General features: G+C 39.6%; 1 protein-coding gene across 2 annotated transcripts; it reads left to right on the top strand.

Moving 5' to 3' along the window:
• Nucleotides 1-14,775: 14,775 nt before the first annotated feature.
• LOC134625392 (T-cell antigen CD7-like) lies at nt 14,776-16,700 on the top strand. 2 transcript variants are annotated; one of them, XM_063470615.1, is made up of 4 exons: nt 14,776-14,863; nt 14,975-15,298; nt 15,724-15,860; nt 16,084-16,700. In XM_063470615.1, the coding sequence occupies exons 1-4, from the start codon at nt 14,800-14,802 to the stop codon at nt 16,168-16,170; spliced, it is 612 nt and encodes a 203-aa protein (XP_063326685.1). In that variant the 5' UTR covers nt 14,776-14,799; the 3' UTR covers nt 16,171-16,700. The 2 variants fall into 2 exon arrangements, with proteins under 2 accessions (XP_063326685.1, XP_063326684.1); XM_063470614.1 differs by having other exon boundaries at nt 14,777-14,878.
• Nucleotides 16,701-17,916: the final 1,216 nt, after the last annotated feature.

The following is a 17,916-nucleotide window of genomic DNA, read 5'->3' as shown; positions in this document are numbered from 1 at the left end:
ATTATCTTGTAATAGTAGTCTAGGATAAGATATAGAAAATGTAGACGTAAAAGTATCTGCTAAGTCTCCATTTCAGTGCATAGATGTCTGAAAGCAAGGCGCTGAGTATTATTTATACTCATTGTAATGGAGCCTGAAGACAGCAGCCACAGAGAGCAAAGAAAGGCTCTGGGTCTGGAAATCTGCCCAGCCGAAAAAAGGGAAAAAAATTACGATGGCCGCTGCCAGTTATGTCAAAAGAGAAACTGCACTATCTCTTCATGACATCATACACTGGATATTTGGCTCTGGTTACAGTGTGCTTGATTTAGGAGAGGTGTTTTTGCTCTGACTCCGACTTTTTAAAGCAAAAGTCTTTTTTCCCGAAAGGTGAAAAGTGATTCATACAAGACGTAATGTTACTTTTAGAACCCGGCCATTACCAGCACTGCTCAGAGATGGCTTTATTTGGTCTTAGCCTGAGCACTTTAACTTCTTAAGCATCATTAGTAATACACAAAGCACAGAAGTAATTCTCTTAAAAAGCACTTGGTGCTTGGGGTTTTGTTAAACACATCAGACTTGTAAAATATCAGCTCCACTCTTTTACTCCTGAATTAAATACCTCGCCAATTGTGTTCTGGTGAATTGCACCCACAGGGATGTAGATTTGCTGGAATGCTTTTTTTGGAAAATAAAAAAGTTGCCTTCAACTCGATTAGAGGTAGCTTTACGCATTAAGTGGTTTGAAATTTACAGTTCTGTTGTATTTGAGAAGATGTTTGTGGTATACAGTGAAAATATACATGCAATGTAATAGAACTGGGTTAAAAGTGTTATTAACAGCAACTATGCAAGTACAGTTGCTTTTTCAGTGATTAAAAGTCCGCTCCTGGAATACAGTAAAACCTGTTTAGCTGCGCTTTAATGAAAATATCTAAAAGCAGTTCACTGGGTGAAAATACTGTTTGTACCAGATGTCAGACTGTTTCAGGATGATCAGAAGGAAGAAATAACTCCAAAAAGGTCCCAACTCATTACAACCAAAGTACGCATCTCTCAACCTTGAAGCAGACAGGCTACAGCAGCAGAAGACCACTCTATGTGCCACTGAGGCTACAATTCGCATGATATCAATAATATTTGGACAAGATCACTAAAATGTTGCCTGGTCTGATGAGTCTGCTGCATTTGAATGGTAGGGGCAGAAATCGGCATTAAGAGGTTGAATGCATGGATACATCCTGCCTTTGATCAATGGTTCAGGCTGCTGTAGGCAACACAGCCTACTAATGAAAGTCTAGCAGCCCGTGACTGTACGATAAGTGGAAAGAAGGAGGCAGAGGACTGGTGAGTGTCAGAACCACCATCCAGGACGAGACAACGAACATCCATGAGGACATGAGGAAGATGGCCACAACTGACCACGTCCTTAGTGAATACATGAGGCAGCAGAAACCTGAGACAGAAGAGGAGCAAGGAGAAGGACCATCATGTAAGGACACCTCCATGCACAGTATGTGCTGTCAAATACATAAAGTGACTGACATCCAGAAATCGTTCCAATGGCTGGACAAAGCTGGACTGAAAGACAGCACAGAAACAAGCTCTGAGCACAAGATCCATAGAGGCTGGGGTTTATCACACCAGGCAAGACCCCAGGTGCAGGCTATGTAAAGATGCCCCTGAGACAATTCAGCACATAACAACAGGGTGCAAGATGCTAGCAGGCAAAGGTCGGCATAGTATACAGAAACATCTGTACTGAGTATGGCCTGGAAGTCCCGAGGTCAAAATGGGAGACGCACCCTAGGGTGGTTAAGAATGACAGAGCCAGATGGACGAAGTGGTGATGGCTAACCACCTGGACATAGAAGTGGAAGACAAGCAGAGGATGACAGCTGTAGTGATATATGTGGTGATACCAAGTGATAGCAACATCAGAGAAAAAGGACGATTAGAAACTCGAAAAGTACCAAGGGCTGAGAGAAGAGCTCAAGGAGATGTGGACGGTGAAGGCAACAGTGATCCCAGTGGTAATCGGAGCACTCATTGCAAGAGGGGAATTTATACACACACATACATACATAGAACCTATGATTCTGAGCTATGAGGTGCTAGAAACATCACTACCTGTAATGATCACTATTAAACATACGGGAGGATACATTACAGCAGCCCGTCTTGATTGAATGTTGGTCTGTTGTGGACTCGATGACTCTAAGCCTCTTACTATGAATCCGTGGGGGTCTAGAAGTCAGATCCTTCTGTACAGATCAGACATGATTAATCTGATCTTTACTCACTGACTTGAAGTTTCTGGCTTTCAGAGCACTCTTCAGACAGACAACAAAAATGGGTCATTTTAAAGTTTATGGCGACCACACCAGAGTATTTGAGGGTAGTGTTTTTGCTGGGCCCACCTGATTAACAAACTACAACATTTTAGTGTATCGCTCGAGCTCCGTTTGTCTACGCAGGTCTATGACCTGAATACAAGTTATCAAGATTATTTAGACAATTTCTGACAACACTGGCTCCTTCAGAGTCAAACCGTGAGCTGTTCGTAGACTTCTGTGGCACAGAGGTATGTTTCAGCCCTCATCTGCCAAGAAAGGCATGCACGGGTCACTCAAGATCAGGAAAAGAACTTCCTGCCCTGGAGAAATGCCAGGATGCCGGAGTGCACTCAATGAAGGCTTGTTTTCTCTAAGTGCTGCATCCACAGGGAAAGTCCTGTGCTTTTTATTACAGTCTATCACACAGAATCAGCCCAGATCCTTGGTGTTTTCCACAGTTTACTTCTGATGCACATATGACCACCGGTGGGAAGTAACAAGGTACAATTCAAGCACTGACTTTCAATGTGCTGTGCACTCATTTAGACATTTCTTCCACCACATATTTCTAATGACTTTTGAAGCATAGACAGTGACGTTTAACAGATTATAAAACTGAGTCATGCTGTAGATGGTTAGATTGTGACAATGCAGTGTGTTAGTGCATAAATACTAACAATAAAACAACAGGGTCACGTGTAATAATGGAACACTTCTTCAGGCGCTTTAAGATTATAATATTTACTAATACTTCTATCAGATTTTGCTTGTAGGATTCCTGCATTTTCTTACCTGTACATTCCTGCTTCTGCAAACAAAAGGTGCTCATACTTCATAGAGCCTTTAGAAATGCACTCATTTGGAGTTTGCATTATTTGAGTCATAGCAAAGAAAAACTGCAGCGTTGTGGTTCACCCTTTTTTTCTCCTGGTCAGCTGCTAATCAGTAAAACTGCTTTGGAAACAGACTCCCCTTTCTATCCCCCCCGATTATCCTACTAATCTTTATAGAAAGACGGGAGATTACTGTTTTCCTCCCCCACAGCCATATGCCAACTTATTTAACTGATGCCTGTGATGAATGTTTAAGCATCTTTGCTCATTTGCAACTTAAGTGTATTGACAGGATCATTAAAGCATGTGCAGTCCAGATGAGGCCTCCCTGTGTCTCGGGAGGATCCGAAAGGATGCGTGAGCACGGAAGCAGATTGGGAAAATGAGGTGAGTCATCTCTGAGTGACAATCAGGCAATCAATACCTCCGTGCAGTCATACTGGCCTGACTCAGCAACCTTTCTAGGCTGCTTAAAGGAAGATTGTGCGATTATCACAAAACTATACATGGAAGAGCCGATTAAACCTGCTGAGCTGCCTTTGTGCAGTCGCTGTGAACAGAGATAAATCATCCTGATTATCTTGCAAATTCAAAAAACCTCCCACTCACCAGGAGCACAAACAGGAAGCACTGGTAGGCAAATGGGGCAGGGCTGTTTCCGCAGGCACAAAGGCCACATAAAAGCCCTGCTCGCAGCATCTGCTTCCAATCACATTGAACCTGCTTAACTGAATGAGACTGGAGGAAGGGAACTGATGGAGAAAAGAGTGATGGGGTGGACAGGGACCTTTTCTTTTTATCCCGTCCCTGAGGAGAAACAGACAGAGCAAAAAGGGGAGGGGCTGTTTTCTGTAGTTATTGATTGACTGGTTGAGCCTACGGTTCTCTCAGGTCGGTGCTTTTTGAGGTCATTTCTTCAACCTACTTTGGTCATCTTTTTATATCTTGCACTCTGCCTGTGACGGCTGACAGGCTTGGCAGCAGGACTTGATGATGATTCTCCATCTGTCCTTGAAAAACATGGCTGGATATTTCTGTTTTAATATGTACATGTTAGATTTTCTTTTGATGTTCTTTGCTGCTTCATACTCCAGTCCCTGTGATTTAACGGTCAATGGGCGAGCTCCCATACGCACGTCAAATTTTTTTCCATTCTGGTTGTGGTTTGCACTGAGGCCCCTGTGAGGATTTTAACGGCAGGATTTTGTTTGTTGCTTGTTAAAAATATCAGCTTTAAGGCACTTTTTAAAAAATTAATGTGTCGATTTTGGAATTAAAGTGAACATAATCTGCTGTTCCTTTTAAAAAGGTTTGACAGTGTGAGCGTGACACGGTTACTTCAGACAGTCAGTATGTTCAAAACATTGTTTTTAAATCATTTTTGTTGTTGTGTGCGACTACAAAGATTTAACCAACTTCAAAAATATTAAACTTAATACAAGCATGTCTTCAAATTATGACTGAGTAATGTTTGTCTGGTTTTTTTTTTAAGTGAATGATTTGTAAAACATACATATGGTGCTAATAAATCCAGAATAAAGGCTCTTATCAATCAATATTTCACCTAAAATGCTATTAGAAATTTTTTGCTTGGACAATGGGAAACCTGTGCAAACATACACTGAAATAGAATGAATAAGGCAAACAGGCAGGACTGTACAATTCTAACAAGTTGGAAAATCAGCATTTGGTATGACGACCATTATTCTTTAACACAGCGTGAACTCTCAGGAAAATTTTCTTGTCATTTCTGTAAGTTGTCTTCAGGAATAGCTCTTCAGGCTATGTGAAGGAGATTCAAATCTCTTCTTTAGATGTTGGCTGCCTTTTGTTGTCTGTTCTCTGTGAAGATGATCCCACACTGCTTCAGTAATGTAGAGGTTTGGGTTCTGTGGAGGCCATTCCATTACTGATAGGTGTATTTTGTCCTTTTCAGCTATGCTTTTACTGCATTGGCTGTGTCTGGAATCATTGCCATTACCAATCAGATGCTTTCCAGATGGTACTGCATGGTGGATCAAAATCTGATGTGTTCATGATTCCATCAATTTTGACAAGATCCCTAACATCATTGGCTGAAATGCAGCCCAGACAGAACCTCGACAGTGTTTTACAGAGATAACTGTAAAACACTCACTGTTGCACCTCTCTCCTGACCTCATCAGTACACTCAAATTTGGAATCATTAATCCATAAGTCCTGTTCAAACAGATTTTCAGTCCAGTAGTTGTGCAATTTGGCATACGTCACCCTTTTCTCCCTGTTTCACTTTCTTAAAAATGACTTCTTAACAACGACCCCTCCGCTGAGACCATTTGAGGCTTCAGTGAACAGCAGATGAATCAACAAGTCTTTGCTAGCACAATACTTTCAGATTTTGAAAGCAGTACTTTTAATTCAACATTACTGCTTGTGCCAAAGTTAACAAAGTTAGTTTTTTGTGCCACTAGAGGGCGATGCACAAGCTACTCTGTGCGCACTAAACTCCTTCCATCATGACTTATAGAAAAAAAAAAAAAACACACATAAATAACACAAAGATTATATTTTACAGAGCTTTAATGAAACATGGTCTGTGTTCATGTATGTCACATATGAGAAACTGAATATAAGACAATTTAAGACATTGAAAAAAAAAACATCAGTTGGTCTGTTTTTTTTTTTTTTTCAGGGGTGGGGGTGCTTACTTGCAAAACCAGTTAGTGTCTGGTTTCTCAATGTCATGTGCAGTGAAACCTAAAGCAGTTTTTCTTTAAGGAATTAGATTTTGTGTGGAACATAACTATCAGTGTCAACATGTCTGCCGTTTGGTTACAGCTGATAACCCTCCTCTGTGTCTCTTTTGGAGCCCCAAGCAGAGCAGGTAAGACTGACTTTTACTCAAGAATTGCCTAATGCCTTTCTTTGGGTAGAGCTGTGTTGAGGCAGTGAACTGCTTTCCTTATGTGAAAACTGAAAGAATGGCATTAAACCTGTTCTGTGCTTCTATCACTGCATGACACTGTTTCTCCTTTTTTGGCCTTTTGCTCTACTCCAAACTCTAAAAGATGCCCCAAATCTCTAAAAAATTAACAAGTAAAAAGCACAAAAGAAAAGCACAGACAGCCTAACATCCACTTTCACTTCTAATGTAACCGATCGGCTCTTCAGTCTTATTTTAATGCCCTGCCACTCACAACATATGTAACATATCTACCCGCAAACATTACTGTGTGTGAAAAGTATTTTTAGAAATGATGTCAGGCGCTGTGGGTAAAAACATGCACACATTTCCTGCTGAATAGTTAGACTTCGACTGAGTCTTCAGTGACACTCACTGTCAGCATGTCTGCTGTCTGCCTCTTCATTCTCATCCTTTGTCTCTATGGCGCAGCTAAGACTGCTGCAGGTAAGACTGAGACAGGTGTGTTACAGTAAATGATGTAAGGAGGAAGAGTTCATTCATGCTGATCAAACTGTATTGTGAGATATGATTGTAAGTATTGTCTTTTTTTATGCAGATGACCATGGAGTGGAACGGAGAAATGTTGGAAAGCAAATCACCATCCAGTGCAGAAGTGCTTCCAATCAGGATATGCTGTATTTGAAGAAAGGCCTCAATGAGGAGGAGGACATTTATTTCACAGATTCAAGTAAAGATACTATTAACCCAAAATTTACTGACAGACTTCAGTTTCATGGGAAATTACCCAATGTGGATATTCTGATCAAAAACCTGACCCTGGATGATACAGGACCGTACTGGTGTGTGTACAAATCGACCGACCAGAAATATGAGCTCAGAACCACAAAAGGCATTGGGTCTGTGCTGCTGGTGGTGACAGGTGAGTCTGAACAGTTTATTTATGCTTCTGTGAGGTGCAAGGTTTATGCTTCTACCCTGTGGCTCTAAATTTGATTTCTTCATCTTTGATGTCAGAATGGAAAGAATACAGATGGAGCGAAGAAATCCTAATGAAACAGAAATATTTACAACTTTACAGAAAAATGGGCGATCGTGGCTCAAGAGTTGGGAGTTCGCCTTGTAATCGGAAGGTTGCTGCTTCGAGCCCCGGCTTGGACAGTCACGGTCGTTGTGTCCTTGGGCAAGACACTTCACCCGTTGCCTACTGGTGGTGGTCAGAGGGCCCGGTGGCGCCAGTGTCCGGCAGCCTCGCCTCTGTCAGTGCGCCCCAGGGTGGCTGTGGCTACAATGTAGCTTGCCATCACCAGTGTGTGAATGTGTGCGTGAATGGGTGAATGACTGGATGTGTAAAGCGCTTTTGGGGTCCTTAGGGATCCCAAATACAGGCCATTTACCATTTAAAATGTTTTTAGTAATATATGAATATAATTTCTAGAAAGCAGATCAGCAGCAGATCCACCGTCTCTGTGCAGTGAACAGCCCCAGGGTGACCTGGTTCTGGTCTCTGTGGTCATCTGTGCTGCTGTGCTCATTGTCGTCCTCATGGCCTCTCTCATCTGGATCGTCATCAAGGTACAAGCATGTTTAAAACCACAGAAGCAGAACCAAACATTACTGTAATAGAATAATAATGTATTATAATAAATAACTGTACAGCTGGACCAGCAACAGGAGAGAAACGAATTTCATATTAAAACCGATTTTTTTTAATTATTATTATTTTTTTGCATTGTCCAATTTTGCAACATGTCTGGCCAGCAAATGTATAAAAATTTACTGGTCAGACATTATCTTTTAAGAAGATAGACTAATGACAAAAAAGCAAAAAAGAGTGAAAGCTCAGCAAAGGGAGCTTGCACAGATCATAAAAGTAGTTATATTAATATTCAGAGTATAATAATGTACAACAGCCCCACAACTCACTATACGTTTTCCTTCCAGAACAACCGCTTGCACAACAAAGCAAGAACAAGACGAGATGAGACCATTTAAACTCTGCACCAGAGTGCTGAAGATCAAGCTTTGTGGTAACTCAGTCTATTTTCACTCCTCGGTTCTTGTATGTGTCTCAGAGAAAGATGGGTAACAGTGAATGAGAACGTAAAGCGGTACAACAAAAGAACAACTGGCACTGATGCTGCAGAATATTTAGAAATGCTTCGTATGAAAATAGATGATATAACTCCATCACAGTTAAGCTCAAATATTGTGTTTTGTTTTACCTTTTTTAAATTATTGAACTGACATGAACATGTTTAAATTCATGTCACTTTCACTGTTTGAATTTCATGGTTTTTTTTTTACATATAAAATGATTGTGGATAATTAATTTTGTAAATCAGTGGTTTTCAGATTGTGGCCTGGGTCCTTCTGTTGAGCTCAGAGCAACTGTGAGTGGGGGAAATAATGAGGGGAAACTATGTAAGTTGAATAATTGTGGTTTATGGAAAATAAATATTTAATTGAATAAAATGTAATCTGGTTGCTTTTTTTAAACCAAGAAATCAAGCCTGACCCAAATGGAGACTCAGACACTGAACTACTGTCATCTTTCCAGCATGATTTGTAGACTTTATAAACATAGTCCGAATAACCCAATGATAATATTTTAGAAGTTTAATGAGACATAATCTGTGTCCATGTGCATCACATACATTTGTAATTTGAAGTGTCTGACCTGGAAGTCAGAGTTAAAGATATTTATTGTCACTTGTGTATATTTTGACTACAGCTAAAAGTTCAGTGTCTGGTTTTGCAACGTGATGTGCTTCGTGAAAAAAGCAGTGAAACCAAAAGTAGTTTTTCTTTGAGGAATTAGATTTTCTGTGGACTTTACATAGTCATCAGTAAACGTACCCACAAACACTATTATGTAAAACTATTCTTAGAACTGTGTCAGGCGGTGTGGGTAAAAACACACAAAGAGTTAGACTTGAGTGCCACTCACTGTCAGCATGTCTGCTGTCTGCCTCTTCATTCATTCTCCTGTTTGTATTATGATGATCTGAACTCAGTAATGAGTAGCTCCTCCATTATTGCTTTTGCCATCAGAACAGTGTGACTACTTGACAAAAAATTACAATGTATTTGCATTTTTGCATCTGCCTTTTGTTTTGTTCCTTTTCCCCAGACACAAATAAAGGGCTCGCGTCTTGTTAAATTATAGTTTGTTCTAAGTGTCTGCATTTGGGCCCTCCTCATCTCTCCACATGGTCTGCCAGAGCAGACCTTCACAGAGAGGCTTCAATGAGGAGGAGGACATTTTTTTCACTGATTCACACAAAAATCTGCAATTAACCAAAAATTTACTGAGAGACTTCAGTTTCATGGGAAATTCCCCATCAAAAACCTGACCCTCAAAGATACAGGACCGTGCAGGTGTGTGTACAAAATAACTGACAGGAACTATGCAGTTAAAACCACAAGAAGCTCGGGGTCTGTGCTCCTCATGGTGACAGGGGAGCCTCATTCGTTCATTTATTCTTCTAGAGAGACCTTTTGAGCTGAACATATTCCCCCAGACATTTTCTTTGTCCAAAAACCAAGTAGGATTCCAACGCAGGGGCTTATAAGAAAATATAAGTATTGTCAAGGAAGTCACTGTGTTTCATCTAATTAGTTTCATTTCAGCAAGTCTACAAGCATTAAACAGACCAGTGTTAAAAAGAATGAGCACCTCTGGGGTTTTTTGGGGTTTTTTTTTGTGGTCTGCAATACTGTGAAAAATGTATGCCCACTTCTTGGTTTCTTGGGTTTATGCATATTTCTCACACTGATGTTATTTAAGATCCTCAAATAAATTTTAGTAATAGACAAAGACAAACACTTAATACAATTTTTCAATGATGAGCTATTTAATTAAAGGAAAAAAGCCATCCAAACCAACCTGAAATATGTGACAGTAATTGTACTGTGCAGGAATTGTTTTAATTCAGCCACGTTGAAATGGTTTTTTTTATGAATGTCCTGGCTGATCATGCCAAAACTTCTTAATCTAATTTAAGTCCAGATTTTGATTAAGCCATTCCAAAACCTTTTTGTTTTGTTCTTTTTAAAACTGATGGCCAGAAATATTCTTTCAGGATTTTCTGGCAGGCAGCAGAATTTATGGTTTCATCAATTACAGCAATTTACTAAAATCCTGAAGCAGCAAAGCAGCCCCAGACCATCACACTACCACCACCATGTTTGAATGTTGGCAAGATGTTCTTTTTATGAAATGCTGTTAATTTGACACCAGATGTAACAAGATGCAAAACTTTCAAATAGCCGAGTTTTTGTCTCGTCAGTCCACAGAATATCCAAAAGTCTTGGGGATCAACAAGATGTTTTTTTTTGGCAAATATGAGACGAACCTTTGATCTTTTTGCTCAGCGGTGGTTCTCTCTTTGGAATCCTTCCATAGATGCCATTTTTGCCCAGTCTCTTTCTTATTGTTGAATTGTGAACTCTGACCTAACTGAGCCCAGTAAGGAATAATTTTAGTAGGTTGACCACTCCTGATACGATGCACTGCTGTTCCAGGTCTTTCCCATTTGTGCATAATGGCTCTCACCGTAGTTCACTGGAGTCCAGAACCTTAGAAATGGCTTTGGAACCCATTCCAGACTGATAGACATCAGTCTCTTTGTGTCTCATTTGTTTCTTTAGATTGTGGCATGATGTGTTGATTTTTTTCAATCTTTGAGCCTATCTCACTTTGTCAGACAGCTTTTGTTTAGGTGATTTCTCTATTCAACAGGTCTGACAGGTGCGCATCAGTCATTTATGTTGCACACTGTCCTGCCATTGTTGGATAAAACTGCTTGTAACTCAGACGTATTGGTATGAGATGTGCCGCTACACTGGGTGCATTAGCAATCACCTTTAGCAATAGAGTGAAGGTCATTGTAACCTCCCAGTTTCTGATTAAAGGGGCCTCATTTATTCTGGGAAATGACTCGGCTGGTGGGAGAGTTTTCCCTGTGTCAAGTGTATTCCCTGTTTGTGTGGTTACTCTTGAGCGATCGTGTAAATTTGATGATGTTGTTGATTTTGCTGAAACATTTATCACTCAGTGAAAAGATTCCCAAAAGCTGTCCCATTATGTACACTACAAGCCAAAACTGTTATAAATGACCTGATTAAGTTGTTTTCTACCTTTGGGCTCCCAAAAATCTGACCAAGGAATAACTTTAAGTCAAAAGTGTTTGCGCAATTTTGAGCTACAGGTTAAACATGAAAAATCCAGTCCGTACCACCCGGGGAGTCAGGGTGTCCTGGAAAGATTTCACCAAACCCTGAAAACTATGCTGCGCAAGTTCTGCCTGGAGTATGGCAGACAGTGGGATGAGGGTGTGCCATTATTGATGTGTGACATTAGGGAAGCCACTCAAGAATCCTTATGGTTCAGTCCCTCAGATCTAGTGTTTGGTTATGTGGTCTGATGCCCCTTTGGTTCCTTAAGGAGGAATGGTTGTCAGAAACTTCTGACACTCAACATAATGTTCTAGATTAGTTTACCAGTCTTCGCGAGAGACTCCACTTTGCATGTCAGTTAGCACAGGAAAATATGACGCATGCACAGACTAAGATCAAGGCTCATTATGATGAAAAACAAAAAAAACTGTAACAGAAGTGTCCAGCCTGGAGAGAAAATGTTGGTGTTGTTATCTATGGTAGGATCCAGCTTGCAAGCCCAGTTCGCTGGTCCATGTCTAGTAGAAACGAAAATCAGTGACAATAATTATGTGATCCAAACCCCACATAGACAGAGAAAGTCAGGGGTTTGCCACATGTTGAAATCATATTACTCAAGAAACCACTTGCTTGTGCCAGTCCCTGTGTGCACCACTAGTGTCATGATGCGCTGGTTAGCAGCCCGCTGAAAACGTCTGAGATCTTAAATAATCCAGAAACCAAACCAACTTTAGATACACTTTCTCATTCAATGTATTTTCTTTATTTTACTACTTTCTACATTGTAGATACATACTGAAGACATAAAGTTTAAGCATAGGTTCAGTAAGGAAACACAAGGACTCATTTTAGGACAGATCGAGATTGGGCCTTTTGGAGTAGTGGCTCAAAAAAGAAAAGAAAAGAAAAGAAAAGAAAAGAAAAGAAAAGAAAAGAAAAGAAAAGAAAAGAAAAACTTACCTTGGTTTTTATGATTTAGAGGTAACTTTTAAAAAACACAAAACAGCCAAAGACATTCCTGTTCAGATGGACATTTGATTTAATTATGTATCTGACCCTGTGTTGTTCACGAATCTGTTTCATTGTTTAGATGTATTTCTTTTTTCTTTTAGAGTCAGGCACCCTGTCTTTTAAAGTTGCTTGCTTTTCTAATTAAACATGAAATTCTTATTATTTTTGTTTAAAATCATTTATTTGTTTTATGTTTATCAGGAATTCAAACAAAGACGCAGGGGAAACCTGACCAAAGCAGACTTGAGGGACAAAAATATTTGCAGTGACGTTTTTACCATTAACGCATTCTTTATGATACCCATAAATTCATCCGTGGATATGAATGTGTACAGTTCTTAAATCTCCCTGCTTATTAAACAAAAGAAACATTTGTGGAATTCTATCTGGATGGAAGCTTTTGCAGAGGTTTTAACAGGGTTGTCTCCATGGCTCGTAAAAGTTCAGCTTTCAGACTCATTTTAATCACTTGTTCTTGCTTTTGCACTCACGAAGACATAATCACATGTGGATTTGGAGAGACTTTGTCTGTACCTGGAGCCTGAGTAGCAGAAGAAAAGCATTCCCAGTAAATACATCTGGGAATACACTCATGCAAGTAACCTCAGCGAACATGTGCCAGCAACCCGTGAGAACAGTCAATCTTACCTGTCATACCACCCTGTGGTAATCATCCTTAAATAGACAAAAAGAAAAAGACGTGAAAACTACTGTTTGGATATCAGATTTGGTAATATTTTGATAATATTATTATGTAATATTAGCCTCAAATTCTTACTTGTTGTGAATACAGAAGTCTTAATTAAAGTCTTGTTGAGCTTTTGAGTCACTGTGACACTCCCCTTTAGTCTATAGCTGTGAAGTCAGAGCCAGCAGCTACTTGTCTCCCATCAAGGACCAGAGGTTGATCCACAATGTGCACGTGCAAAGCAAGCAGAAAAAAACCTGCTGGAATCTCAGCCTGAAAAGCTTAAGCCTTTGTTGACGGGACACCCTGTGGATCTCAGTAGGGTCAAAGACAAGCCTGCTTCCTGTGACTATAGCCAACTGCAGCCACAAGATGGTAGTAATGTAAAGACTGAATGCAATCATGCAGGGAGTTTTATGACAGACTGATGAAAGAGGATGCTTTCACTTGATGTCTATTCTGAGATTCCACCAGGCAAGCACTAGGGAAATCTGAGGCACACATTTATTGTTTTTCCTGGAGTGGATTTCCCAATGAATTCACCCCAAGGTCGGACTGTGCAATGCTCAGAGAAACTGCAAAGAAAGCAAGCACTAACTGGGCTTCAGTTAGCATGTTAAATGCCAACTGTTGACGGTGGCACAATTAGAAAAAGTAGCATGACCTGTGTTAAATGGTTGCCAGGGTCTCTTCTATGTAAAATGAACGTGACAGCATGGCTCAGGTTTGCAAAGTCGCATCTTTAACAAAGCATGTTGTTGATGACTTGGGTTTGGTTGTTCTGAGTCAACCATGAACTCTTCTGTATACTAAAGTATTCTAGAGTCAAATGTGAGGCCATGTGTCTGACTGTTAAAGCTCGTCTGCATTTATATCATGCAGTAGGATGAATGTATAACAGAATGACTTAAAAAGAAAACAGTGCTACTGGAATGAGCCAGTAAAAGTTCAGACCTCAAGCTTATCAAAATGCTTAGTGGGAAATTCAGACTTCCGTACATAAACAAATGTTTACAAACCTCAGTGAACTGAAATTACACTGCAAAATACAGTGGGCCAAAATCCCTCCACAACAATGTGCAATACCGATAAAGTCATACAGGAAACAATTAATTCAAGTTGGTGTTTTAAAAGGTGGCTTGATGAGCTGCTGAATTATGCAGTGAGCTTAGTTTCTGCTAAGTGTTCAGAGGGCTGTGAAAACTTCGTAAGATAAACATCGGTCTGCAGTAGTCTGTGGTTAACACCAAATATCTGTTTCTCTGCTGCTAGGGGGCGATGTAAGTGTTCTAAAAATGGCCCTCCAGTATGCTCCAGCCTCTGTTGACAATCTCCTGGCCTACTTTGACATGATTTGTGCACACTGCATTAACATACATAGTCTATATCACTCAGAGACAATACTTAACAAAGGTTTGATGAAGAACAGTCTAATTTTTATTCAGATCACACACATTTATAGTGACCTGAGGAGCTGAGGAATTTAATCATTAAATAAAAGTTCTTAATTTTTACAGAAAAGCATATTTAATCTATTTGGTTGTCAGGTGTCTTTGTCCTGTTGCATCTTTCCCCCCTTTGAGCAACTGCAAGCTCCTAAAACATATGAGGCAATGACAATACCTTGCCTGAAAACCAGAGAAGTTTAAAATGCTAAATTGGTTTGACCTCAGATTAAAGGTGGCTTTAATGCTCTGCCAGTGATAATGAATGCACGGTGCTTATATTTTCATTGCCACTCACTAATACCACTACGTCACGTGTTGCTTTCAAGAACTGTGTCAGGCGCTGTGGGTAAAAACATGCACACATTTCCTGTTGAATAGTTAGACTTCAACTCAACCTGGAGTGACACTCGCTGTCAGCATGTCTGCTGTCTGCCTCTTCATTCTCATCCTTTGTCTCTATGGCACAGCTAAGACTGCTGCAGGTAAGGCTGAGGCAGGTGTGTTACAGTAAATGATGTAAGGAGGAAGAGTTCATTCATGCTGATCAAACTGTATTGTGAGATATGATTGTAAGTATTGTCTTTTTTATGCAGATGGTCATGGAGTGGAACGGAGAAATGTTGGAAAGCAAGTCACCATCCAGTGCAGAAGTGCTTCCAATCAGGATATGCTGTATTTGAAGAAAGGCCTCAATGAGGAGGAGGACATTTATTTCACAGATTCAAATAAAGATACTATTAACCAAAGATTTACTGACAGACTTCAGTTTCATGGGAAATTACCCAATGTGGATATTCTGATCAAAAACTTGACCCTGAATGATACAGGACCGTACTGGTGTGTGTACAAATCGACCGACCAGAAATATGAGCTCAAAACCTCAAGAGGCAGTGGGTCTGTGCTGCTGGTGGTGACAGGTGAGTCTGAAAAGTTTATTTATGCTTCTGCAAAACTTACTGAGCTGAAAGTATTCCACTGGACATTTCCTTTATCCAAAAAACATGTTCAACATGTGCTTTACAACAAAATTCACCAAAGTATTGTAGATGAAGATGTAGAACTAATCACTCATGTGATCCATTAATCAATATCAGACTGTTTATATTTATTGTTATTTATATTAGAGGCAGAAAGTGTTTCATTTCATTTTTAAACAGACCGGTGTTACAGAAATTGAGTTTTTCTGCTTTTGTGTGGCTCTAAATTTGATTTCTCTGAATTTTTTTTAAATTTGTGATGTCAGAATGGAAATAATACAGATGGACGGAAAATCCTAATGAAACAGAAATATTTACAACTTTACAGTGAAAACAATTTAATAACATATGAATATAATTTCTAGAAAGCGGATCAGCAGCAGGTCAACGGTCTGTGTGCCCTGAGCAGTCCCAGGGTGACCTGGTCCTGGTCTCTGTGGTCATCTGTGCTGCTGTGCTCATTGTCGTCCTCACGGTCTTCCTCATATGGATCATCCTCAAGGTATGTGCTTTGATGTGACAGCATCTGTGTGTGTGTGACCTGTAAATGTTAAAACATCATAAGTCGTATAATCATAAAATGCCTCTTTAGAAATTGTATTGTTACAAAGATGAAGAGCGACTGAAATCTCAGCAACAACAAGCTTCACAAAATTCAGCGAATAATAATCAAATGGCTTAATGTGACCTGCAGATAACAGTCGGCATTGTCTTTTTCCTCCCAGACCAAGCCCTTGCGCAGCACAGTGAAAAAAAGACAAGTCCCGGTCAACGACGTTTATGAGGATATGCGCGGCACAATCAGGCGCTGAAGAGTTTACAGAGCCGACGCCAAACTCCGTGAACTCTCGGCACCACTGTGGTGTAAGCTCGGTCTGTTCTCACGCTTCATGCCCTGTGTGGGTGTCTGTTAAAGAGCAACAGTGAGGTAAAATGGTGCAACACAAGAACACTTGCTCTGTAGATTATTTGTAATCTTTATAAGAGGATTGTCAACAATGAGGCTTGTCAGTGGTATTTTGGGATGTACCCAGACGGAGAGGGTTTTTTTTTGTAACTGTAAATATGTTAATCTTTGTTGTCAGTTTTTCAAAAACTTTGCTTTTTTTTTACTAAACTTTTTTTAAAAAATATATAATTTAATGCAATATGTGATGTCTTCGGGGTGTACAGTCGCTGCAGCGTGAGGCAGGGTGGGTGGGACATTCACTTGGGGTGGGGTGGACTGAATGAATTGAATTTATATGTGTTTGTGTACATGTGTTGATTTTTCCAGCATCTGAAGAGGGAAATAAACCAGAAAACAGTTAATGCAAATAAAGACACGAATGTCTTGTAAAATACTATGTATTTTCATCTTAATAAACTATCTGCCGTCCATATGAATCTAGTTAGTTTTTATTTATTTTTAGTAAGACGTGGCACTGAGATTATTACAGCAGTACAAACTCACAGCATAATACAACAATGTTACAACGTGTTAATCCAGCACCAGATATGTTGGTGTGCAATGTCTACATGTCTACATACATTAGCGTGATTTTAACAACAAGACCGTGTTCGTTACTCAAACTAATCAAACTAAAGTAATGCTAGGACTATTACTTTAAAGGCATAAAAACTGTTATAATTTGAAAATGTTTCCATCATATCCCAAAGAAGTAACACTTTAGCTCTTAAAGCTTGTGTTCATTTCCACTGTAAAAGATTTATAATACAACTGTGACCAACGTCATTTTTGTAAATGGTTGTTAATTTAAAAATTAAAAAAAATTAAATAACTAAAAAAATTACCAAGGGTTGCTATAAATGTTAAAGTAATTTCCTAACTTACAGGCAGCTGGATGTCAGTAACTTACTGTAAAAAGTATTTTCAGTAACATACTGTATTTTTCATTTACAGTAATTAAAAAAAAAATCAGATGTTGTGAAACCCACTCGACCACAACCCTGAGAGGAAAAAAATCTAATCAAAATACCACATGAAAACTTTTTTTCTACCTGCTTACTTTACAGTCACGGACTGTAAGGCAGAGGGCAACAAAACAAGTCAGAGGACAGGGCACTTAAAAATGTCTCAGATATATGTAGATGAATAACAACAATACTTTATACCAACCTTTTAGTATTTTAAAAGAAATCTTCTCTCTCATTGGCCATTTTTTCTCAGCCAGGTTACCATGGTGAATGGAATTACAGCAGTGAGCAGGTACTTTCCCACACTCCTTTGGCATTTACAGTAATTTACTGTTTACACATATTACAGTATCTTACTGTGCAGTGGTGTGAAGAAGTGTTTGCCCCCTTCTTGATTTACTTTTTTTGGGGGGTATTTGTCATACTTTTCAGATCATCAAACACATTTACATATTAGAAAAAGATAATGCGAGTAAACACAACGCAGTTTCTAAATGAAGGTGTTTATTATGAAGGGGGGGGACCCAAACCCACATGGCCCAGTGTGAATAAGTCATTGCCCTCTCCTAACCTAATAACTGCTTGTTCCAGCCTTAACAGCAACAACTTTAATCAAGCATTTGCGATAACTGGCAATGAGC

This window comes from Pelmatolapia mariae, linkage group LG4 (genome assembly GCF_036321145.2).
Source record: "Pelmatolapia mariae isolate MD_Pm_ZW linkage group LG4, Pm_UMD_F_2, whole genome shotgun sequence".
In the NCBI taxonomy this organism is placed as follows: Eukaryota; Metazoa; Chordata; class Actinopteri; order Cichliformes; family Cichlidae; genus Pelmatolapia; species Pelmatolapia mariae.
This window is presented reverse-complemented; position numbering and strand designations above follow the sequence as displayed.